This window comes from Gorilla gorilla, chromosome 12 (assembly GCF_029281585.2).
Source record: "Gorilla gorilla gorilla isolate KB3781 chromosome 12, NHGRI_mGorGor1-v2.1_pri, whole genome shotgun sequence".
Lineage (NCBI taxonomy): Eukaryota > Metazoa > Chordata > Mammalia > Primates > Hominidae > Gorilla > Gorilla gorilla.
Window position 1 is genome coordinate 53,692,551 of NC_073236.2, and position 26,016 is coordinate 53,718,566.

At 42.3% G+C, this 26,016-nt stretch overlaps 1 protein-coding gene across 1 annotated transcript in view; it reads right to left on the bottom strand.

The window, feature by feature from the left end:
- PTCD3 (pentatricopeptide repeat domain 3) overlaps positions 1-26,016 on the bottom strand; it is a 33,572-nt gene that overhangs the window by 5,403 nt on the left and 2,153 nt on the right. Inside the window, exons 2-17 of the mRNA XM_004029561.4 lie at positions 25,881-25,933; positions 25,747-25,783; positions 23,138-23,183; positions 18,011-18,079; positions 17,452-17,556; positions 15,569-15,692; positions 13,014-13,129; positions 10,847-10,908; positions 9,527-9,614; positions 9,094-9,154; positions 8,729-8,814; positions 7,304-7,448; positions 6,618-6,668; positions 3,874-3,963; positions 3,499-3,527; positions 331-437 (exon numbers count right to left, since the gene is read on the bottom strand). Coding sequence (XP_004029610.1) covers positions 331-437; positions 3,499-3,527; positions 3,874-3,963; positions 6,618-6,668; positions 7,304-7,448; positions 8,729-8,814; positions 9,094-9,154; positions 9,527-9,614; positions 10,847-10,908; positions 13,014-13,129; positions 15,569-15,692; positions 17,452-17,556; positions 18,011-18,079; positions 23,138-23,183; positions 25,747-25,783; positions 25,881-25,933 — 1,269 coding nt within the window. The remainder of the gene's footprint in view (positions 1-330; positions 438-3,498; positions 3,528-3,873; positions 3,964-6,617; positions 6,669-7,303; positions 7,449-8,728; positions 8,815-9,093; positions 9,155-9,526; positions 9,615-10,846; positions 10,909-13,013; positions 13,130-15,568; positions 15,693-17,451; positions 17,557-18,010; positions 18,080-23,137; positions 23,184-25,746; positions 25,784-25,880; positions 25,934-26,016) is intronic.

Below are 26,016 nucleotides of genomic sequence, written 5' to 3' on the forward strand. Positions count from 1 at the left end.
ATCTTCAGGGCTCACCCTGCTATAACAATTTGAAAATGTAAAGTGAGAGGGGGTAGAGGAAAAAGATATGTGGATTTTACAGTGTTGCAAAAAAAAAAAAAAAAAAAACAACAAAAAACAAACAAACAAAAACCCTTAAAGGACACAAACTAGTCTTTCAAATCTGGCAGTTTTACCACTGCTTTAATTCCTAAGTGCTCAATTAACATGTCCTATTAGATCATTGGCATGCTGCCTGAAACCAGAGGTGAGGTATGAAGGGACATCAACAGCCTCCCACTTGCAGAATCTGGTAACTCATGCAAAAGGATATGTTTCCAACACACTTACTAATAGAAATTACGATGTTGATCAGGTCCAATGAATTTCCAGTTGTCTCCGGTTTTTAAAAGGCCATGTACTTGGTAGGCAAGTTCTAGATCTCTGAGAGATGAGCACTGAAAATATGCAAGTAGTAAGTATCACTCTGATACCCTGTCAGCCAGTGGTTCACAAATAAATAAAAACAGTAGAGTGTCTTGTGAAAATAATGTTGATTCAACATATTATTGGTTGACAGCAAATAAGTTATAAGAAATGGGGGGGAGACAAATCCCAAGTTCTGTGAAATTTATTACAATATTATTTTAATTTAGCAATTATACCATTAAAAATTAATCCTATAACAACACCTGGTCAAGTGCACAAAAGACACCTGCACTGCAGAGTCTGGACTAGTAAAAATCTCCATGAAATAACTCCAAAATCTACCCACAGGAAAGTTAAGTTATGGTTCTTACTATGAAATATTGATTGCTGCCAATAAATAAAACACCCTGAAAGTATGCCTGGATATACATACGCTTGAGTACCCAGAGTAAAAACCTTGTGAGGATCCACACTAAATACTAGGTTGGTGCAAAAGTAATTGTGGTTTTTCGTATTGAAAGTAGCGGCTTTTGTAATTGCGGTTTTTGCCACGGAAAGTAATGGCAAAGGCCACAGTTACTTTTGCACCAATCTAATAGTAAAGCAATTAAATTACCCTTAGGGAACAAGGTTCATCCTAAAACTGCCTGAAATTTTTCCTATGATAAGCATGATTAGATAAACTAAAATAAAAACCATTACCAATTTTAACTTACTAATAGGCAAATCTGAAATATTATGGAAGCTTATCTGTTCAGGGGCATGAAAAATGTCAATGTAAACAATAAACAAAAGGTAGGGATAGTATGTGATTGAAAAGTACAGATTTTCTCCCTCTCCCTCTCCCTCTCCCTGTCCCCACGGTCTCCCTCTCCCTCTCCCCACGGTCTCCCTCTCCCTCTCTTTCCACGGTCTCCCTCTGATGCCGAGCCGAAGCTGGACGGTACTGCTGCCATCTCAGCTCACTGCAACCTCCCTGCCTGATTCTCCTGCCTCAGCCTGCCGAGTTCCTGCGATTGCAGGCGCGCGCCACCACGCCTGACTGGTTTTCGTATTTTTTTGGTGGAGACGGGGTTTTGCTGTGTCGGCCGGGCTGGTCTCCAGCTCCTAACCGCGAGTGATCTGCCAGCCTCGGCCTCCCGAGGTGGCGGGATTGCAGACGGAGTCTCGTTAACTCAGTGCTCAATGGCGCCCAGGCTGGAGTGCAGTGGCGTGATCTCGGCTAGCTACAACCACCTCCCAGCCGCCTGCCTTGGCCTCCCAAAGAGCCGAGATTGCAGCCTCTGCCTGGCCGCCACCCCGTCTGGGAAGCGAGGAGCGTCTCCGCCTGGCCGCCCATCGTCGGATGTGAGGAGCCCCTCTGCCTGGCTGCCCAGTCTGGAAAGTGAGGAGCGTCTCTGCCCGGCCGCCATCCCATCTAGGAAGTGAGGAGCGCCTCTTCCCAGCCGCCATCACATCTGTGAAGTGAGGAGCGTCTCTGCCCGGCCGCCCCGTCTGAGAAGTGAGGAGACCCTCTGCCTGGCAACTGCCCCGTCTGAGAAGTGAGCAGCCCCTCCGCCTGGCAGCCGCCCCGTCTGAGAAGTGAGGAGCCCCTCCGCCCAGCAGCCACCCCATCTGGGAAGTGAGGAGTGTCTCCGCCCGGCAGCCACCTCGTCCGGGAGGGAGGTGGGGGGGTCAGCCCCCCGCCCGGCCAGCCGCCGCGTCCGGGAGGGAGGTGGGGGGGTTACCCCCCCACCTGGCCAGCTGCCCCCGTCCGGGAGGTGAGGGGCGCCTCTGCCCGGCCGCCCCTACTGGGAAGTGAGGAGCCCCTCTGCCTGGCCAGCCGCCCCGTCCGGGAGGGAGGTGGGGGGGTCAGCCCACCGCCCAGCCAGCCGCCCCGTCCGGGAGGGAGGTGGGGGGGTCAGCCCCCCGCCCGGCCAGCCGCCCCGTCGGGGAAGTGAGGGGCGCCTCTGCCCGGCTGCCGCTACTGGGAAGTGAGGAGCCCCTCTGCCCGGCCAGCCAGCCGCCCCGTCCGGGAGGGAGGTGGGGGGTCAGCCCCCCGCCCGGCCAGCCACCCCGTCCGGGAGGTGAGGGGTGCCTCTGCCCGGCCGCCCCTACTGGGAAGAGAGGAGCCCCTCTGCCCGGCCACCACCCCGTCTGGGAGGTGTACCCAACAGCTCATTGAGAACGGGCCATGAAGACAATGGCGGTTTTGTGGAGTAGAAAGGGGAGAAAGGTGGGGAAAAGATTGGGAAATCGGATGGTTGCCGTGTCTGTGTAGAAAGAGGTAGACATGGGAGACTTCATTTTGTTCTGTACTAAGAAAAATTCTTCTGCCTTGGGATCCTGTTGATCTGTGACCTTACCCCCAACCCTGTGCTCTCTGAAACATGTGCTGTATCCACTCAGGGTTGAATGGATTAAGGGCGGTGCAAGATGTGCTTTGTTAACCAGATGCTTGAAGGCAGCATGCTCGTTAAGAGTCATCACCATTCCCTAATCTCAAGTACCCAGGGACACAAACACTGCGGAAGGCCGCAAGGTCCTCTGCCTAGGAAAACCAGAGAACTTTGTTCACTTGTTTATCTGCTGACCTTCCCTCCACTATTGTCCTGTGACCCTGCCAAATCCCCCTCTGCAAGAAACACCCAAGAATGATCAATAAAAAATGAAAAAAAAAAAAAAAAAAAAAAAAGTACAGATTTTAGGCCAGGCGTGTTGGCTCAGGCCTGTAATCCCAGCACTTTGGGAGGTGGTCAGGAGTTCAAGACCAGTCTGGTCAACATGGTGAAACTACATCTCTACCACAAAAAATACAAAAATTAGCCAGGTGTGGTGGCGCACACCTGTAGTCCCAGCTATTCGGGAGGCTGAGGCAGGAGAATCGCTTGAACCCAGGAGGCAGAGGTTGCAGTGAGCCACTGCACTCCAGCATGGGTGACACAGTGAACCTCCATCTCAAAAAAAAATTATAGATTTTAGAGAAAGAAGAAAAAACAGAAGCAAAGACATGAACAGAAGAGTTAGAAAGTGAAAAGAACCAGGGAGAACCCTCCAGTTACAGATAAATTTAGGAAATGGATAGCAAATTAATAAAGAAATGATACTTACTATGCTCATGGCTGACTGAAAAAACTTATCTGAAAATCAAAGTTCACAAGAGCTTTGGTTACAATGGATAAAATATATTTTCAAGTCAGTAACATTAACAAAAATCCTGCCAACAAAACTGGTAACATGCAAGATAAAGCTAAGAACATAAAAACTTAAGAGAGGCAGGAATGTACCACAATTTTGGCTTTCTCAGAAAGACCATGGCAAATATTACTAAGCTATATACACCTACTATGTACTCAAATTTATTTAAAAATAAAATAAAATAAAATACTTCTAAGCTATAGGGATCACAAGGCCTCTAACTGGTACTCAGGTAAACCGGCCCTCTGTCTTTAAGAGGAGGAAAACACAAGTGATTTCTATACATGCCATCATCCAGGTCCTTTGGAGAAAATCTCTTTCCCATTAATTCATTCATTATATCATAAATGATGAAGGATGATCTCTTTAAAGGGTCTCCTGCAGAACAAGAAAGCAAATGTGTTGAATCCACTTCCTTACCACCACCAAACTCACTGTATCTAATACAAAGGGACACATTTCTCCTTCCTCCACCTCCAGCCTAAGTCCTCGCATAGATCTGGGTGGAGGCCAATGCTTGCTAAAGGAACCACTATACCCTGCAGAGAGCAATTCTCTGTAAAATCTGGAATAATCACAGGTCTCTGTTCATGTGCTCCACTGAGACTTTCCCCTTCCTTTAGTCTCTTCACATGAAGCCTGACTTACTGAAATAGGCGGCAGACAGTAACACACACTCCCTCACCAAACCAGCATACTTAGAAAAACAAATTTTTTTTTTTTTTGAGATGGAGTCTTGCATTATTGCCCTGGCTGGAGTGCGATGGCACAATCTCGGCTCACTGCAACCACCGCCTCCCGGGTTCAAGCGATTCTCCTGCCTCAGCCTTCCGAGCAGCTGGGACTAAGGCCCTCGCCACCACGCCTGGCTAATTTTTTGTATTTTTAGTAGAGGAGGGGTTTCCCCATGTTGGTCAGGCTGGTCTTGAACTCCTGACCTCGTGATCTGCCCGCCTCGGCCTCCCAAAGTGCTGGGACTACAGGCATGAGCCACTGCACCCGGCCAAAAATGTTTTTTGCTGGTAATCATTTGTGTTTCCTTTAAATATAATCAGAATGAGGTCAAGAAAAAGTAAACTAGAATTAATGGACAGGGCAGTTCTTAAATATAACATGAACTGAGCACTAATAGGTCAGAAAATCATCTGCAATATTCCCAGTCAAATATTTCTCTACACTCCTTTCCCTACCTGTTTTGTATGTTTGTGGTAGTAAAGCTGTAATGACAGTACAGATAGAGTTTCACAATTTACTCAAGCATGCTTCCCTTTGCTAACATTCTTAATTTTATTAGTTACATAATATTCTCTTTTCAATGTATTGTTTCTAGGTTATTTTAGGCTCTCTCTTTTGGGTAAATTCCTAGAAATTATTATTACTATTGAGACAGGGTCTTGCTCTGTCACCTAAGCTGGAGTACAGTGGGGCAAACGCAGCTTACGGCAGCTTCAACCTCCTGGCCACAAGCAATCCTCCTGCCTCACACTCCTGAGTAGCTGGGACTACAGGGGTGTGCCACCATGCCCAGCTACTTTTTTCATGTTTAGTAGACATGGAGGTCTCTCTATGTTGGTTTCAAACTCCTGGGCTCAAGCAATCCTCCTGCCTTGGCTTCCTAAATTGCTGGGATTACAGGCGTAAGCCAAAACTACTGCTGCAGACAGGCAAATTTATATACATAAGACAAACCAACACAGCTCCCCCAGATCCCCCATCCCCCAGTCCTGGCTGTTACTTAGGAAATGTAAGTACATCTGACTTTGATTAGCAGTTGAACCAGTGATGAGAGTTACAGAGGAAAGGAATATACTTTGGAGTCAGAAATACTAGCTCCATCACAATCTCACCAAGGTTGAGTAAAATTTTAGGGGACACAATTATGGAAACTGTTTACCTGCTTCCAAGGTATAGTCAATTAACTGGTTCCTTTTCCTAAAGATAAAATTTGCCTATACAGGTGAGGATATGGATTTTACAAAATTAGTCCTCCAAACCAGAGAGAAACAACTTCCCTTCTGTAATTTTTATAGTCTATCCACAAGAAAGAATGACTAGAACTGTCAATTCTGAACTCAAGGGTTATTTCTCAGGCTGGGGATAATGGATAAGAACCAAAAGATTTTGAGTGCCTCATATGTGCCCTCCAAGCACAGTAGCAGACACGGTGTGGAACTCATTTAACTACCACATCCTGCTGCTATTCCTCAGGTAGGTATCTAGTCGCTTTGACATAGCTGGTAAATAAATGGTAGAGTGGACATCTCAGCTCAGGTGTGTCTCTCTTCAAAGTCCATCTACTACAGAGCAGAGCTCCCACTGGAACTGACCTAAAAGTGGACAACGAATGGAGCCTTGAGGTCCTCCCAAAATGCTTCACAATAAGTTTACCTTTCCTCTGGAGCAGAAACGTCCACAAACTTTTGGCAAAGATGGAAATGTTCTGAATCTGCATCACGACACATGGTAGCCACTAGACACATGGCTACTGAGCACCAATGTGGCAAAATAATTTATTATTTTACTTAATTTTAATTAACTGGCCACATGTGGCTAGTGGCTACGGTGTTAAATAGCACAGCTCCAGAGAACAAAAGGAATTTCAACCAAAATATATTCTACCCAATTCCTGTTTGTACAACATCACTGCCAGTACAATCCATAACCCTCTCCCCTCCAGCTCAAGTTTTAGACCACAAACAAGATTGCTACCCTCAAGAATAATTTGAGGTAGTAAGACCCTGTCCAATAAAAAAAAAAAAATCAGCTGGGCATGCTGGTGGGCATCTGTAATCCTAACTACTCAGGAGGCTGAGGAGGGAGGACTGTTTGAGCCCAGGAGTTCAAGGCTGCAATGGGCAAGATCCTGTCTCTAAAAAAACCACAACTTTCTGCTCAGGCTGTACAGGTTAATTTACAAATTCTCTCTTCTTAATTCATATGCAGAGAAGATAATCTACAACAATTAATCACATAAACTCAAGAAAGCTGGTCAATTTTCTATATAGATTAACACAATTTAAGGCCATACATACCAGGTTGATCAAACAGGTGAATAATATGGTGATATGTTGCAAGCGAGGGTTCTCAAATTACCAGGTAGACAGAAAAAATAAACAATGAGGTAAAAACACAGCAATCCAAAATATAGTTTACTGAGACACACTGAATTAAAAACATATTGTTAGTATTTAAGCAAAATATGCATTTCTATTCCTTTGAACAAAGATATTTTCCAACTCATTAATGTAAAGGTAAAAAACTATCACAAAGACTGTATCACTTTTTGAAAGTCCAAATACTTATTAGTCACATTCTTCACTGAGAACAGTAAAATATATTGAAGTGAATTGATTCCCAAAGCAACTTTCAATAAAGTAATTAATGAAAAATATACAATACACTAGCACACTCTTAGGTTCAAATACCTAATTATGTTGGGAAAATGTCATGAATTTAAAACTAGCTAACTCAAAGCAATCACTTCTCCTCAGATTCAACAGATCCATAAACAAAGTACCTAAAATACTAATGAACACTAACATGATAAAGGCACTCCCACTATAATAAGTACATGTAAGTAAATGTGCCAAACGTGGAAAGAAAATTTCCAACATATTATGTAAGCACAAGAATAATTTAAAGCTCTTTGCTTATGTAGCCCTGAAACCTCTGGCTGGCACAGTCTCTGTCCTCAGAGAACTCAAGGGCGCATCCTCACCTATTCCAATGGCTTTCATTTCACGTAAAACCTGTAAGGCTGGCGATCTTGCAAACACATGAAATCTTCGGAGACATTTCAGAATGGTATTAAAAGTCTGCAGATTTGGTTTCACCTTCTGTGCAACCATGTGTCTTAGCAGCTCCTAGTTGAATAAAAAACAAGAAGTATCTTTCATGCCTGGGTCATCTGTCCAATAATCTATGTTTCATACAAAATAAAGAATTTAGCTTTCTTGCTTATGTTTAAAGCAGGTTAGTAACTATATCCCTCTTTTAAGAACTGTTTATTAATTAGCAGGTTCCATGATTCTGCCTTTTAAAGAAGCCTGCTAATTCAAACACCCACCCCACTTGATAGAGGTGGTCAACTGTCTTCAGTCTTCTACCTAGGAGAGTTTTCCAAGAAAAGACGCAAAAATAATAGACTAGTATGATATAAAAAAGTGGTTGGTTTTTTTTTTTTTTTGAGACAGAGTTTCACTCTTCTTGCCCAGGCTGGAGTGCAGTGGTGCGATCTTGGCTCACTGCAACCTCTGCCTCGTGGGCTGAGGTGATTCTCCTGCCTCAGCCTCCTGAGTAGCTGCGACTACAGGCGAGCACCACTATGCCCGGCTAATTTTTGTATTTTTGTAGTAGAGACGGGGTTTCACCATGTTAGTCAGGCTGGTCACAAACTCCTGACCTAAGGTAATCCACCCGCCTCAGCCTCAAAGTGCTGGGATTATAGGCATGAGCCACCGTGCCCAGCCGTTTCTATTAAGTTACTAGGCGAGAATCAATCCAGTGATTTCAACTTTTTGAACTTACACCTGATTGGATTTGACAGCAAATATGCATTACTTTGTAACAGAAAAACTATTATGAAAAATAAATGAATAAAATGGTCCAGAATTCTAGCTCTATACTCTGGGTCAAGCAACTTTTTCTTCTTATGTGCCAGACACAGCTGAGTCCCAGGGCTGCGGAAAGGGTAGTGAACAGGTAACTGCTACACAGTGACTGCCATACACATGCTCATAAATGCTGTCTCCAGCCCATGTACTTCTGTTTCTTTTTTTTTTTTTTTTTTTTTTTGAGACGGAGTCTTGCTCTGTTGCCCAGGCTGGAGTGCAGTGGTGCAATCTCTGCTCACAGCAACCTCCGCCTCCCGGGTTCAATAGATTCTCTTGCCTCAGCTTCCCAAGTAGCTGGGATTACAGGCGTGCACCACCACGCCCAGCTAATTGTTTGTACTTTTAGTAGAGACGGGTTTCACCATGTTGGCCAGGCTGGTCTCGAACTCCTGGCCTCAGGTGATCTGCCCGCCTCGGCCTCCCAAAGTGCTGGTATTACAGGTTTGAGCCACCACACCTGGCCAGCCCATGTATTTCTGGTAAAGAGTATTTAAGCCCTATTAAAAAATAAACTGAGGATTCCTCCTTACCAGTATTTTACTCCATTTTTCCTCAAATTTCTCATTTATCGCGCATACTGTTGCTTCAACCAATGCATTAAATGTGTATACATCAGCTGTAAAATAATAAAATGATAAAATTTGGGGTTGAAGATTAATCCCTAAATGGCTGAGTTTAAGGCAAAGCAGTCATTCCTATGTGTCCCTTGACTAATCACATGTCCACAAAACTGGAAAACTACTCTCCTCTCTGGATCTCTACTCTTGCTTCAATCATCTACGCCTCAGGAAAAGGTAAAGTGTAGGCCAATGACTGAGGCACGATCCAAAGCCTTCACACAGACAATTAAAAGAAGGAAATGGAGAAAGGGACAGAGGGGAGTTCTCAAACTCACCATGGAGTCTGTTGTTTAGTAACTCAGTGTACAAGTTTAATGCCTGCTCATAAGCTCGGTGCTGGAAAAGGAAAAATTAAGCATCATCAAATTCATTTACTTAAGAAGTCCTTGCACATTTCTGTCCTAGAGTTTGGTAATATAGCTCAGGCTCAATAGATCAGGCTCCTGTTCTCATGAAGCTCATACTCTAGTGCAGTGGGATTTTCTATCCACTGGTAATGCCTAAACATATTTTTATTTGTCACAACTGAAAGTGGGGGAGGAGTGTACTACTCACATCCAGTGGGTAGAAGCCAGGGAGCTACTAACATCCTACAATGCACAGGACAGACCCCACAACAAATTACCTGACCCAAAATGTTAGTAGTTCTGAGGCTGAAACACCCTGATCGGTGGAAATGAAAGACAAAAATAAATAAAACAAATGTACCTTCACCATTCCTCGGATCATTGTGCAATAGGAATGTTCATTTTTCTCTGGCATTAGAGAAAAGATTCTCTCAGCGTTGTTTTTTGCTCTAGACACAAGAGAGTAAATGTGAACCCAGGCAATAAGAAATACCAATGAGAGCTACCACCATTTACTGACGGTTTATTATGTTCTAGGCAATGTGCCAAGTACTTTATATACATTATCTCAATTCTTACAGGGTATTATGGTTATTATCATTTTGAAAATGGGGAAAATCAAGACTTAACGATCTTAATGTGTTGTCAGGGCTTTGCAGGTTAAGTGGCAGAATTACAATTGAAAATGAAAAGTTAATAAACAAGTATATAAATATCTATGCTATTAAAAACAAGAAGCAACTGTATGACAAAGTCCCTAGTAAAGCTTCCTCACCTTTCTTCAATCTTCAGATACTACTTCCCAGAGGCAAAACGGTTTCTTTTGGATCCTTCTGGTCATATTCTAGCATATGTACTTTTAACTCTTCTCTCATTCCATAAGCTCCACCTCCTGGGTTTAAGTGATTCTCCTGCCTCCACCTCTCGAGTAGCTGGAATTACAGGCACGTGCCACCACGCCTAGCTAATTGTTGTATTTTTAGTAGAGATGAGGTTTCACCATGTTGGCCAGGCTGGTCTCAAACCCCTGACCTCAAGTGATCCACCTGCCTCGGCCTCCCACGGCGCCAGGATTACAGGCGTGAGGCACTGCGTCCAGCCTACCCCAAGGAATTTAATCTTTCATCCTATCAAATTCATCACTTCAATAACAATTTTAGATAATCATGGTAGCTTTCCCTCTCCAGACATTCACATGAAATGTCTTCCTTTTAGACACCCAGCTAATTCTCCAATATAATTAAGTTATTACCTTTCATTCAAACTGCTGTGTATGTCTACATGTTGTCAGTGGTCTTAATTTAGCAGTACACTCTAGTGTCTATGATATTTTTAGTAAACAAAAGTATTAAATCTTTCAGAATTAGAGGTATATATTCCAAGGTAGCACTGGTAATGAAACTACCAAAGGAACCATACCATATGAAAGTTATGCTGAGTTAAACAGATGAGGGAAAAAAAAGGGTCAAAGTCTCAACAGACTCTTGTGTTGTTGAATGGAGATAAAGACCTTATTGAAAAACAGTCTAAATGTGTATGAATACAAATAGTGAAATTTATATTGCACAATGAAAATCAATTATTTTAGAACATCACAAGAAAACATCTTCACAGGGTGATGGGGCATATTCCATGCACTGTAAGACACTGTAATTCAAGGTTCTAATTACGTGTGACATACCGCCATGTAACTCCAAACTGATGACCAGCTTTCCTCCTAGATGTCTCATCATTTTCCTCTTCCTGAAATGAATCATCATCAAAAGAAATAAAAGTTAAGGCAATGGAATGCATTTCCCAGTCAGACTACTCAAAATCAGAAAGGCAAAGGGAACTCAGAAAAATAAAGGAAACATAGATCCAGCAGAAGGCAAAGAGGAAGCCCAGTTACGCTTACACCTATACAGTTAATTTCTTAAGTGCAAATCAGATGAAAAGCCAAGTTGACTCTCAAAGCAACAAGTGACAGCGTGGAGACAAGATGAAGCCAGTTCCCTGTATGGCCTGGTCCTCAGATAGAAAGAGGAAAACCAAACAACACAGCCTATTTGCTCAGAGACTACATCTGGCTTGATCCATACAGATAAACTGTCATAATTGGGGTGAAAGCAAGATAAACAACATATAGTTAATGCCTAACACTCACCCAAGCAAACTAAGACTTCTTTTTTTTTTTTTAAGACAGAGTCTCGCTCTGTTGCCCAGGTTGGAATGCAGTGGCGTGGTCTTGGCTCACTGCAACCTCCACCTCCTGGGTTCAAGGAATTCTCCTGCCTCAGCCTCCGGAGTAGCTGGGACTACAGGCGTGTCCCACCACGCCCAGCTAATGTTTTGTATTTTTTTTAGTAGGGACGGGATTTCACCATGTTAGCCAGGATGGTCTTGATCTCCTGACCTCATGATCCACCCGCCTCGGCCTCCCAAAGTGCTGGGATTACAAGTGTGAGCCACTGCACCTGGCAAGACTTCTTACAAGACTAAATCTTGTCTTTATTTATAAACCAAGGTCTGGGATGAGGCTGACGTAGAGCAATACAGGCTTGGTTGGCATTGCAGAGGTCAGTGCTGGCTCTGTAGCCTGCTGCCTCAGAAGCTGGGGCTGGAGAGGCAGAGGGCCAACCAGAGCAGGGCTTCAGGAAGTGATACTCTGGAAAGCAAGGTTTAACTGCAACCTACTGCCTACGCACTTTTAAAAATGTAAAGTTCTCTACATAAATAATCCACATTTGGCCAGGTGCAGTGGTCAGTAATCCCAAAACTTTAGGAGGCTGAAGGATCGCCTGAGCCCCAGAGTTGAAGACACCATCCTGGGCACTACAGCAAGACCCTATGTCTACCCGCCCTCCCCACCCAAAAAAAAACTAGCCAGACATGGTGGCCCACACTTGTGGTCCCAGCTATTTGGGAGAATGAGGAAGGAGGAACACTTGAGCCCAGGAGTTAAAGGCTGCAGTAAGCTATGATAGCATCACTGCACTCCACCCTAGGTGACAGAGTGAGACCCTGTCTCTGAGGGGGAAACAAGAAATCCACATTTAGTTGGGCAAAAAGTAGAAAAGATAGAAACGAAAAAAAACACCAATAATCCCATCACCCAGAAACACTTTTTAAATGATTTTTTTGTATGCATTTGTAAAAACATTTTTACAAAAATGGAATATATACTGCTGATAGCCTGCTTCCCACTTATTGGATGAATGTTTCCATACCCAAACACATCTACTCTAATGTGCTCAATGGCCACACAACTTTTATCATCATTTGATCATCTACTGTTGGACATCTAGATTGTTTTCAACATTTTTGCAAGTATAAATACCTCCTCATGAAAAATGTCACATGAGCATCTCTATTTGACTGATCCAAAGGATTTCTTGAGACCTAGTTCCAGAAGTAAAATTCACGAGTCGAGAGAGAGGCTATGACTCAACTTACAGGCGGCCCCCCAGCACACTACTGTTCTGTCTCCAGCCTAGTGTGTTCTCTCCTCTAAGTCCACGTATGAATTTTTGAGGGGGCCCAGGCCACGGAGTCTTTCCCTGGCCAGAATATATCATGTTATTACTCTAAGTGGCACAGGCCAGCCCAAACATTTCTGATCAACGCTTTGCCTTAATATGAAGTAGGTGAGGACAACATATTGTTAAAAAGTAAACTAGGACAGAAGTAACTGTTTAAGATCTCTCTTCCTCCTATACCACTTTTTATCAAGGCTATCGTACCACACATCTCAGTACAAATCTCTACTACCCTGACACATGGCAAAACAACCCATCTTATTTTTAAAAGCAATTTCTTCAAAAAGAAGCTTAAGGAAAAAAAAAAAAATCAAGGCCAACAGTTATTACCAATGCTCCTGACTGTCCAGTTTGTTGAAAATGATAATCAGTTGAGGGCTCCTGGTCACCATAGTAACACAATAAATCCAAGAGACTATTTGTTGTTTCAAGAGACACAGTGGTTCCTGTGGGTAAGAGACAGAAAGATAAAGAAACCTTGAAACAATGAAGAACTAAAGCCTGTTAGGTTAAAATGTGTCATTTTTTTATATTAGCGGTGGTCTTCATGGCTACACACTTAATGTTGTCCACTACTTTATGCACTCAACGTCAACTTAAACACCTGAAGTGACGTAGACAGGGACATAACCCCTATTAACCATGTAATTTGACGTAGAAGATTGGAACACAAGATGAAGTTTGGGCCTGTGCTCACTTATTTTATGTACTCATTATCCTCAAACTACTTCATGGTTTTAATTATCATCACCAAACTGAACACACTGCAAACTATCCCCACTTAGTTCCCCCAGCCCAGGTGCATTTGAACAAATGCAAGTAGAATTATTCCATTTGGATCCAGATACTCACTGAAAACTTGCCTAGAAATACTAGCATAATTGTCGAACTATAGTAGTCTCTTAAAAATTGTTCAAAACATTATGTTCCCATCTTGACACTCATTAAAAAGGCTAAAAAGGGAACAGGAGGAAGACAAGTATGAGATATAATCTGCTATCTTATAAGAAAAGTAAATGTATCTTTTTGTTTGTTTTGAGATAGGGTCTCATTCTGTCGCCCAGGCTGGAGTGCAAGGACATCACAGCTTACTACAACCTTGAACTTCTGGGCTCAAGTGATCCTCTCACCTCAGCCTTCCGAGCAGCTGTGACTACAGGTATGTGCCACTGCACCTGGCTAATTTTTAAATTTTTTGTAGAGATGAGTTCTCACTATGTTGCCCAGGCTGGTCTTGAACTCCTGGGCTCAAGCAATCCTCCTGTTTTGGCCTCCCAAAGTGCTGGGATTACAGGTGTGAGCCACCATGCCTAGCCAATAAATTATCTTTCTAAACAAAATACATTGATAAATTTAAAATGCCCATCAGGAAATGTAAAAAGTCCAGAAGAGAAAGCAGGGCAGAGGGTACAGGCTATGGAGAAGCAACTGGTTCACACTATCTCAAAGCTATGAGACCCTGGAAAAATTACCTAATAATTACCTTCATAAGATTATTATAAAACACACCAATGAATAAGGTATTGTAGAATTAAGTATGTGAAATGGCTAGCACAGTGTTTTGCACTTATTAGGGGCCTGACAATGAAATGTTCTAGGATCCTTTCCCTGGTATGTTAGCTCACTTTGTTACTGAGCTATGGGTCTGACACCTGTCTTTACTGAAGGACTGCACACACCTATCCAATAAAGGGGGTAAAACTAGAAAAAGACAAGCCTTAGCACTATGAATTTCAATGCAGACTCACACCAGATGCCGATCATATTAACAAGCAGAGGGAAGCGCCTCACTAAATTACAATCTATTGCCATCACTCAGCCATACATCTGATGCTGTATCAAGCCACACACCAAAATTCTCAAACATAGCTTTCTGCAAATGTTTCTTGTGTTCAAGTGTATAATGATTCAGTCCAGTTTCCACCACTTCCATGTTTATTCTAAATCACCACATAGCACTCTAGATTCTAAAAACTTAATGCCAGCTGCTTCTGATGTTGCTATATGTAGATTTTCATGTTGACTTATCAGCTGTGCTATTTACGTGTGTAGCTCCGCAAGTTTACATCCAGCTCCAATTCAGAGAACCACACAATTTTAGAGCTAGAAGTTTTGAGAAATTAAGTAACTTTTTGAACGCTAAGAACAATTAGTGACACAGATGGCACCAGCATCAAAGCCCCTGATCCTAGTTGAGTGTGCTTTCCTTTTTACATATTTCTTTCTTGTGTGTTGTGGCCCAATCTTCCAAACATCCTTAAAGAGTCCAGGAAAGCTGGGCGTGGTGGCTCACGCCTGTAATCACAGTACTTACGGAGGCCGAGGTGGGTGGATCACGAGGTCAGGAGATCGAGACCATCCTGGCTACATGGTGAAACCCCGCCTCTATTAAAAACACAAAAAAGTTAGCTGGGCGTGGTGGTGGGTGCATGTAGTCCCAGCTACTCAGGAGGCTGAGGAGGGAGAATGGCATGAACCTGGGAGGTGGAGCTTGCAGTGAGCCGAGATTGCGCCACTGCACTCCAGCCTGGGCGACAGAGCAAGACTCCATCTCAAAAAAAAAAAAAAAGGAAAAGGGTACAGGAAATCTGGGAGCACTGCATACCTACCTAACATTAAAAACAGAAGCTAAGGTAGAAGGGTGATACAATTTCTCTACCAGTGCTACAATAAACCAACAAAGCTGCAATTCTACTTCGCCTGTAATTCTTAAGTAACACTAAAGCTAAAAATGAAATAAACTATTAAAAATATAAAGCATGCAGCCATCAAAGCAGAGTAAGTACAGCAGGACCTGTAACTCTTACTCAAAATATATGAATCATATAACTGGGGCCCACTTCAAAGCTCATGTTATTAGAGGGGCTTTAATTGAACTCAGTCACCTGCTTGCAAAAGCTGATCAAACATGTCCACAGAGGCTTTGACTTTTCTGAGCTCGATTCGTTCCTTCAGGGCGGCTTCACTTATGTCTTTGATCTGAGGTTCAAAGTACTCAGGCATTAAACACTAGGAAAACAAGATGACTAAAGTTACTACAAACAGGTAAAGGTGAGGGAAGGATAACTGAGTAGGACAAAACTTTTATCACCAACATACCAAAGTAAAACTTCACTGCTCCAATTCATGTTTCCTGCACCAGATACTACTGATCATTTTAACATCACTGTCTTCACAGGGAATTGAACTAAACCTTTCATCTCTAATGCTGTGTATCCTCTAAACATTTAATACTACCCAAGGTATGCTGATTTTACCTCATTCGCTAACTTATTCAAATACTTTCTGAATGCCTACTATTTTACCCCAGACATTAAGCTTGGCACTGGGGATACAGAGACGAAAGGCATTCTCTACCTTCAGGGTGCTCACAATCTAATGGAGAAAGACACTGTCTTAGTTCAGGATTTTAATATTTTGACTTACACAATCACACTGGCTTCCTCATCTATGTACAAGTTCTACTATGAAAACAAGAAGTGTGTGTTTCCCTGTGAGCTTTGGGAAGCAGAGAGACGTAGGGGTATGGGAGCAGTTTAGATATGATGAGTCTGAGATTAGTACTTCCACCAACAAACTCAGGAGGGCAGAGGCGCATCTGTTTTGCTCACCACTGTATGGGCAAGCACTAAGCACAATACCCACCACACTGCATAAATCCTCACTCCAAAACTACAGAACAAAGAGGGAGCTGGAAATACAATGTGGAGTTCAAAGTAAAGGGATCTAGGCTAGATATACAAAAGAGTACCAAATGGATTATAAGCGTCACTGAAACAGAAGAGTATACATAATAAAAAGAGAAAATGAGCATAAAAATCTAAGAAAGATACCCATGCTTAAGAAGTGGATCAAGGCTGGACACGGTGGCTCACACCTGTAATCCCAGGACTTTGGGAGGCCAAGTCGGGTGGATCACAACGTCAGGAGTTCAAGACCAGCCTGGCCAAGATGGTAAAACCCCGTCTCTACTAAAACTATAAAAATTAGCCAGGTGCGGTGGCAGGCACTTGTAATCCCAGCTGCTCAGGAGGCTGAGGCAGGAGAATTGCTTGAACCCGGGCGGCAGAGGCTGCAGTGAGCCAAGATCGTGCCACTGCACTCCAGCCTGGGCAACAGAGTGAGACTCCATCTCAAACAAAAACAAACAAAAAAAGAAGCGGATCAAGAGCAAGCAGCAGTGGCTTACACCTGCAATCCCAGAGATTTCAGAGGCCGAGAAGGGTATTTGCTTGAGCCCAGAAATTTGAGACCAGCCTGGGCAGTGCAGTGAGACAAGACCCTGTTCTCTACAAAAACTAAAAATTAAAAAAAATCGGCCAGGCATGGTGGCACACCCCTGTAGTCCAAGCTACTTGTGAGGCTGAGGCAAGAGGATCACTTGAGCCCAGGGGTTCCAGGCTGCAATGAGCTATGATTGCACTCCAGCCTGGGTGACAGCATGATGCCCTGTTTCAAAAAAAAAAAAAAAAAAGGAAGAGAAAGATGTGTATAGAGAGGTAGTGAAGGAAACTTCAGTCATAGAATTAAAGACCTAAGAGCATGGTGTCACAAAAATCAAATGGGGAAAATATTAAGATGAAGAGCAAATAAATACAGAAAGAATTTTAAAGTTAGTCTTGTGATCAAAGCTAACTCCACACTTTAAAAGGCTTATCATCCAAATATTGAGGGTATTCAAATGGCTACTGAAATATTAGCCATGAAAGCCTGGTTTAATTTACATTTAAAATAGTATTATGTAAATAATGTAACTACCTCCCCTTACCGGTATATGAGGTTCAGCTATGTCCTTCTGAAAATATTTGGGGTATGAATTAATAATAAACTTGGCCACATTCTCCCCGGATTTCTTTGCCAGTAAAAATGAACGCTATATAAAGAAAAAGATTTAAATACATGTAATTTAAACTCAAGCAAGATTATAGTTACACTCTCAGCAAGAATTTCTCCCCCCTCACAAAAAAAAACAAATGCAACAACACGCAGAATCCCAATTAGAAATTATAGACTATCCCACCTTTTCTACTGTGATATAATTTCAGTCAGCATCTTATACACAGCTTGAAATATATAAAAAGCAAGCCATTTAAACTGATTGGGTCACTCCAGTGTGAAAAAGCCCTAAGTATTAGAAACCAAAACCAAAAATCCTTTCCCCATTGACGATATGTACATCTTTTTGAAGAAAGTAGTAAAGGATTCACAGTCTATCAATTTCTCAGCATTTGTAAACCTTTCCCAGGTTATTACAACTAAATTATTTATGTACTGTTGTACGCAAACCAGAGAGATAAAACACTAGAAAATTATATGAAAATACTCACAGATTCCAAAGAGGATGCTGGCATAAGGTAAGGATCATCTTGAAACACATAAGGCACAGCTGTGGTATCCTGTGGAAAAGACATAACACAATTTCTATATTTATTTTGAAGACAGCTCACTGTAACTTTTAGCTCCTGGACTCAAGGGATTCTCCTGCCTCAGCCTCCCAAGTAGCCTGGGCTTCAGGTGTGTGCCACCACAGCTGGCCATTTCACAAAATTTTTTGTAGAGAGGGTGTCTTGCTGTGTCACCCAAGCTGGTCTCAAACTCCTGGCCTCAAGCAGTTCTCTCACTTCTGCCTTACAAAGGGCTAGGATTATAGACGTGAGCCACTGCATCCAGCCCACAAGTCTTTCTAGCTAAATTTTTAAGAGGACCTTGTGAGTTTTGATAAACAAAAATTCCGTAAGTTGTAATTATGTATGTAACCTAAATGCGCAAACATGTGTGGGCATATATACATGTATATATAGAGAAAAAAGACAAAAGACAAACACCTGCACTGTACTCTCAGCTCTACAAGACTTGCCTTTAATTATGCAAGGCAAACAATGGCTTAAGCCTCCCTCCCCATGGCTGATTTTAATATTTAAGTTTGCTATCACTGGGGACTGTTTTAAACTCTAGGTAAGAATCATCTGAATTAACTAGTCCTAACAGCAGAATCCCAGAATAGGATTTCCTCCAAAGCAAGGTCACTATCCACCCACGCTCAACTTCACCAAGAGTCCCTCCTCCAAATGGAAGATATCACCGTGCCCTCTGAGGAATGAACAACAGAACCTTCTCCCACGTCCTGTTACCCATTAAAATTGCTCCCTAAACCTGAGCATAATCAACTCTCCAATACCACCAGGGGCCCCACTGAGAAATGCCCCAGAATTGCTTTCTTTATTCTCTTCTGTGTCTGAGTGCCTTACTTGGGCCTTTATTCCAAAGCAAAAACTTATCCTATATCCTTAATGCTGTTTTACTGACCTGGACTCCTCAGGCAGGGGGCACAGAAGCTTCCCTGGAGCTCTCAACAGAAAGCTGCTCATACCTGGAACCTGGAGGCAGTGTTTTATTTTGGACCTAGCTTTCTGCTACCCCTTTCAAAAACCCCTTTCCCTTGAGCCTCACCTTAGCAGCCCTGTTGTGAACTTCAGTTTTTATTTGAATTATACTAAAATGGAAAGCCAATGTTGAATTCTTAAGAGTGATATGATCCAGGGTCACTACAGCTGCTGAACTGAGAGCAGTGCGTAGGGAGGTGCAGTGGGAGACGACAGAGACTGCTGCAATTAATCCAGACTTGTAAGACGACAATAACCAAGGTGACTGGTAGTGATATCAGGCATCTAAAATTTTGATATTTTGCAGAAAAGAGTTAACAGACCTGAAACCACTATCCTTAGGAAGGTCTGCGTCCAAGGCTGGCCCTTGGCTGCCATCTGGGAACCTGGATATCGGAAGGGTTCTCACCATTCCTAGAACTGCTAAGAATGGTTCACTGTGCCTAACCTGTTTGTACAACGTGTTTTGTGCCAAACACCTGCTTCCCTTCTGGGAGTATGGAAACTTGGTATAATATATGCCAGCCAGTGGGTGGTCTACATGGCCAGCCTCCCCTAAAAACTCTGGGCACTGGGTCTCTAATGAGCTTTGGTAGACACTTTGCATGTGTTGTCACAAGTCACTGATGGAGGAATTAAGCATGTCCTGTGTTGAATCTTCTGGAGAGGTCTTTTGGAAGCTTGTGACTGATTTCTTTTGGTCTTTATCCAATGAGCCTTTTCTCTTTGCTGACTTTGCTTTGTATCTTCTTGCTGTCATAACTCTTAGCCTGGGAGTGGTCACGGAGACCTCACACACACATATCTTTTGAAGGGATAAACAAAGGCTTTGCTAACAATTCCCAGGATTTTGGCCTGAGCAGCTATAAGAATGGAGTCGCCATTAATGAGATGGCAAAGAAATATGTGAGGAATGTTTGGAGGGAAAGGGGTTTGGTTTTGGATATGCTAAGCTCTTTATCACACTCTCAAGTGGAAAGCTTTCCCATTCTCCACATAGCTGTCTTTTCTAAAATGTCTGCTTAGAATTCCTTTCCCCCCATCCTGGCTAACACAGTGAAACTCCGTCTCTACTAAAAATACAAAAATTAGCCGGGCGTGGGGGTGGGGGCGCCTGTAGTCCCAGCTACTCAGGAGGCTGAGGCAGGAGAATGGCATGAACCCAGGAGGCGGAGCTTGCAGTGAGCTGAGATTGCGCCACTGCACTCCAGCCTGGGTGACAGAGGGAGACTCCGTCTCTTTAAAAAAAAAAAGAAAGAAAAAAAAGAATTCCTTTCCCAGTCTTGGCGATACAACCCCTTCTCAGTGCTACCTCAGTCTTCCCCTCTAGAACTACACAATATCTGTGTCTAATTCTATATCCAGCACAGTGCTTGATAAGCATTATAAGGGCACAAAATATTGTTGCTGAATGAATGGATAAACGAATAACTCTTGGATTTTAAGGGCCAGATAAGTCACAATTCTACACACAATTCTATAACTTCTTTGATTTGAAGGTGGCCCTGGGCCATTCTCATTGAAATGTTGAGAATATCTCAGAGGTCCATTTCTATGTTTACATTTCAGGTGCCTATTTATGGATAAGTGAGCTACTGAAAATCTCAATGCTTTGCAAGTAGGGAGATGTAGTAAAGTCCTTTTTCAGAAACTGGTAGAGTACACCAGTGCACATTAGACCCAACACTATCTTTAGTAGCTCCATCTTTATTTTATATTTAATTTTTTTGTGTGTGGCGGGGGGGACAGGGTCTCACTCTGTGGAGTACAGTGGTGCGATCCTGGCTCACCGCAACCTCCACCTCCACCTCCCAGGATCAAGTGAGCCTCACCTTAGCCTCCCAAGGAGCTGGGACTACAGGCGCATACTACCATGCTCAGCTAATTTTTGTGTTTTTTTGTAGAGACAGGGTTTCACCATGTTGCCCAGACTGATCTCAAAGTCCCGAGCTCACAAGGATCCACCCGCCTTGACCTCCCAAACTGCTGGGATTACAGGCATGAGCCACTATGTCCAGCCTAGTAGTTCCATTTTTAGATGTAGTTTAATATCTATAATAGAAGAACAATTCTGCGTACTTGTAATAATCGACTTAAGGAGGATCAATATCCATACAGATACTGTGGCAGAAAAAAAGACTTAATTATTTTAGACTTTTCCCCACAGACAAAATTAAAAGTTTTCGGTTAATAAAAAATACAACCAAGCAGAAAGTTCCATTTCTGATGCATTTACCAAAGTTTCAGTGTATCTACCAGACTACAAACTCTACTCGAGTTGCCAACAGAGCAAATTTCATCTCAATGAAATCAACAATACAGTAGTAGCAGTAACAAAATACAATGTACCAAGAATTTCCTTTGTCCCAGACTCTGTCCTAAATCTTACGTATACTTAATTCATTTGTTAATAATTCCACTGCAACCTTGAGGTTTGGTGCTATAATTAACCCCCAATTTATAAGTCAGGAAACAGAAGTATCAAGAGGTAAAGTAACTTCCCTAAGATCATAAAGCTAGTTGCTTGGCTATTAAAACAAACCAGTAGGCTCCAGGACCCAGATTATTAATCATTACATGATTGTCAGCATGACAGGTACATTATTTCTCCAAGTTGGTATACTACAGCTAAATCGTCCCCTAAGAACATACATTTCAACAAGCCCTTCCAGGGATTAAAGATCACTGGTATGGTAGAAAAACACTGCATTTCGAGATAAAAGGTGTGGAATTAAGCCTTTAATTAAGGTTTTAACATCCTAACCAGCCACTGGCCACTTTCAAAACCTTAGCTTCCTCCTTTGCCAAATAAAGGGATTTGATAATTTTATTTTAATTTTTTTTTTTTTTTTTTTTTTTGAGACAGAGTCTCACTAACTCACCCAGGCTGGAGTGCAGTGGCAGGACCTTGGCTCACTGCAACTTCTGCCTCCCAGGTTCAAGAGATTCTCTTGCCTCAGCCTCCTGAATAGGTAGGACTACAGGTGCCACCATGCCTCGTAATTTTTGTTTTTGTTGTTTTGGTAGAGACAGGGTTTCACCATGTTCACCAGGCTGGTATCGAACTCCTGACCTCAAGCAATCCGCCTCCCTCGGTCTCCCAAAGTGATGGGATTAGTGATGGGATTACAGATGTGAGCCACTGCGCCTGGCCAATAATTTTATTCTTAAAAAAAAAAAAAAAAGGCCGGGCACCGTGGCTCACGCCTGTAATCCCAGCACTTTGGGAGGCCAAGGCGGGTGGATCACGAGGTCAGGAGATGGAGACCATCCTGGTGAGCACAGTGAAACCCCGTCTCTACTAAAAATACAAAAAAATAGCCAGGCGTGGCGGCGGGCGCTTGTAGTCCCAGCTACTCGGGAGGCTGAGACAGGAGAATGGCGTGAACCTGGGAGGCAGAGCTTGCAGTGAGCCGGGACTGTGCCACTGCACTTCAGCCTGGGCGACACAGCAAGACTCTGTCTCAAAAAATAAATTAAAAAAAAAAAAAAAAAAAAAAAAGTTTGGCGCAGTGGCTCACACCTGTAATCCCAGCACTTTGGGAGGCCAAGGTGAGTGGATCACCTGAGGTCAGGAGTTCGAGACCAGCCTGACCAACATGGAGAAATCCCGTCTCTACTTAGAATACAAAATTAGTTGGGCGTGGTGGCACATGCCTGTAATCCCAGCTACTCAAGAGGCTGAGGCAGAAGAATTGCTTGAACCCAGGAGGTGGAGGTTGCAGTGAGCCGAGATTGCGCCATTGCACTGCAGCCTAAGGCAACAAGAGCGAAACTCTGTCTCAAACAAAACAAAACAAACAAACAAACAAAAAACAGATGGGGGTCTTGCTACATTGCCCAAGCTGGTTTTGAACTCCTGATGTCAAATGGTCTTCCCACTTTGGCCTCCAAAAGTGTTGGGATTACATTCATGAGCGTTGATTAGACAATTTTAAAGAAACTTTCTAGACGCACAACAGTTTAATTCTGAGTAATGACGAGGTATGAGTATTAAATGTGTTATTAGCCGAGTTAAAAAGTGTGTTATTAGCCAAGTTTTAGGTTAAAAAAAAAAAAAATCCTACTTACCCTGTTTACTGTGGACGCGAGTGCCTGAAGAACGGCTACTTTATCCCTAAAAATAAGAACCACAAGTTAATCCTCATCAGGGCTCTTCATAGCCACAAACTGAACAAATGATTCTACTCTCAGTGTACTGGCCAATAACATAGTGCAGATCTCATCTGAAGCTGGTTATGTCACAAGGTCACTAGAATAAATTAGAAATTAAGAAAACTGCTGGTTCTTTCCCCTAGTTGGTACATGTTCCTCTCTTTGCCTGTCCTCTCTGGCCTGGTGCATAATGCCATAACCCAGGGCTAGTGATTTCCATCCCGCCCTCATAAAACTATCTGGCCTACTTCCTCTATCCACTTTCCTATGGATTCTTACTGCAGCTTTCGGGACTACTGTTGCCTTTACTATCCTAATTGGTAGCTCTTGATTCAGTTATAGGAGAATAAACCACAGGCTTCACTCTGGACCTATTGCATCAAAGCCTCCCAAGATCCATGGAGGACTGTCACACACACTCTTACTGAATTCCCAGATAATTCTGATGCAACCTCCTGGTTTAGAACCTCTCAACCATATATAACGTTATGGTAAGAATTGCAGGCCAGCTGTCCACTGCACCTCTGAGTAGAGACCTTTACTGAACTATTAGAAAAGGCTTCACTGGAATAAATGACAAGATAATTTGATCTCAAATATATTTGTGCTCCTATGTTAGATTTAATGTGTTTCCTTTCCAAAAGGGAATTATACCAAGAGTATTTTTCTAAATAAAGTTTAACATAACATTCTTAAGACTATAAGTCATCTGAGAAAAACAAAAGTACAGGAAATTTTATATTTCATCAAAACTAATTCCCTGATGTACATAATATCCACTAAATTTTCTATCCACGTTTAGAAGTCACATTTATGTAATTTCAGCAAGTGTGATAACGACACATTCTCTCATCTCTCAGCATTCCTTCAGCAGATCTTTTATTGCCCTATTTAAGTCTTATCAAGTTAGCAAACTTTCGTAACATATTGAACAAATGGCAGTGAAAAAATGATGACATTCAGATTACTCACTAATTCTCTTTAAAAGGTTACTTTAAAAAGGTATCATACATTATCTTAAAAAAATAAACTAGAACATTACACGTTAACCTAAAGTGTCTGGTGTCATCTTGTGACCCCTCTCCACGATGAATTTGCTATTTGTATTTCCAGAACTTTTAAAGGTATTTTCACACATAAACATCTCCCTAAAAAACGTATACACACTGTCATTCTGCATGTGTCTACATAAGTTTGACTGCACTATCCATGTTATTAAATATAGAGCTAATTAATTCCTTTCAATATAAAAACTTATTGTATGATAACCTTTTAAAATTATCCATTCACTTTTCAATGGGCATTCAGGCTGTTTCAACCTGTTACTATTCCCAAGTAATAAAGAACAGTCTTGTCCATGTATATATGCAAATGTTCCTCCAAAGTGGCTAACCAGTAAGGTACGCACATTTCCAATTCTGATTCTGCCAAATTTCCCTCCAAAGAGCTGTTCCAATTTACTGTCCCATAAACAAACGTATTTCTTCAAATCCTCTCTCTGCCAATACGGTAAGTTTTAATTTGCACTTCTTTTATGATCCCAGTTACCTATGCATTGACATCACTGGGCTCCCTGGCCTCCCTAAAATAATCACACAATTCAGATTAATAAAGTTTTTAAAAAAGGCTTTTTAAATGAACCCAAGTCTTTTTTTTTTTTTGAGATGGAGTCTTGCTCTGTCGCCCAGGCTGGAGTGCAGTGGCGCGATCTCAGCTCACTGCAAGCTCCGTCTCCCAGGTTCACGCCATTCTCCTGCCTCAGCCTCCCGAGTAGCTGGGACTACAGGCGACCCCCCACCACATCCGGCTAATTTTTTTGTATTTTTAGTAGAGACGGGGTTTCACCGTGTTAGCCAGGATGGTCTCAATCTCCTGACCTCATCATCCGCCCGCCTCGGCCTCCCAAAGTGCTGGGATTACAGGCGTAAGCCACCGCGCCCGGCGAACCCGAGTCTTTAGGTCACATAATTTTAAGACCTAGCTTTTTGAGGGGCCACTAAATGCGTTCAATAGGACTACACTGTAACAAGCACTTTTGTGAAGTTTTAGTTCCTGCATATTCAACAAATGTTGAATAAATGAGATGAGGCAATTTGTTCAAGGATATATCCAGTGAATAAAAAAGCTAAATTTTGCTGTCCACACCATTTACTTCATTTTACCTCATTAGAGATAACAAAGACAGTAACTGTCTGCTCTTGAACCATGAGAGAACTTCCTTGAAAAAAATTATTCTAATGATGATGTTCATGTATAACCATGTATTATTAACCACGTAAATAGTAACCCACACTAATTCAAAATCTCTTTCAATTGTTCTAAGTAAATCTCATTGCTCATTCACTCACTATTCTCCACCTTTCCATTTTTTGTCCTTTAAACTCCTAGCTTCTCCCCGCTCAGCTACTCTCTTCAAGAATGCTCTCCTATTGCTCTTCCTGTCACTGTCTCCTTACCTAACGCTTATACTTCTCTCATAGTAAGCACTCAACCATTTGCTGAATGAACACTGATAGAATACTTACCAAGTTTTCTTTTTTGGAATTACTACTTCTTCAATCCCTAATGTAAAAAATAAAACATGAATCAGTTTCCTAGTACTACAATGGAATCCAACGTGTTGATATAAAAATAGAACTCAATATATTTTAAAATATACCTGTTATATCAGTTCCTTCAACCTTTGAGAGGGTTGCACTACCAGAATAAAATCTGCAAAAAAACAAAAGTCTTAAAGCTAATAGTCATTAATGAAGTACCCAGCTCACCTCCACCTATGTGTACTTTGAGTCCAA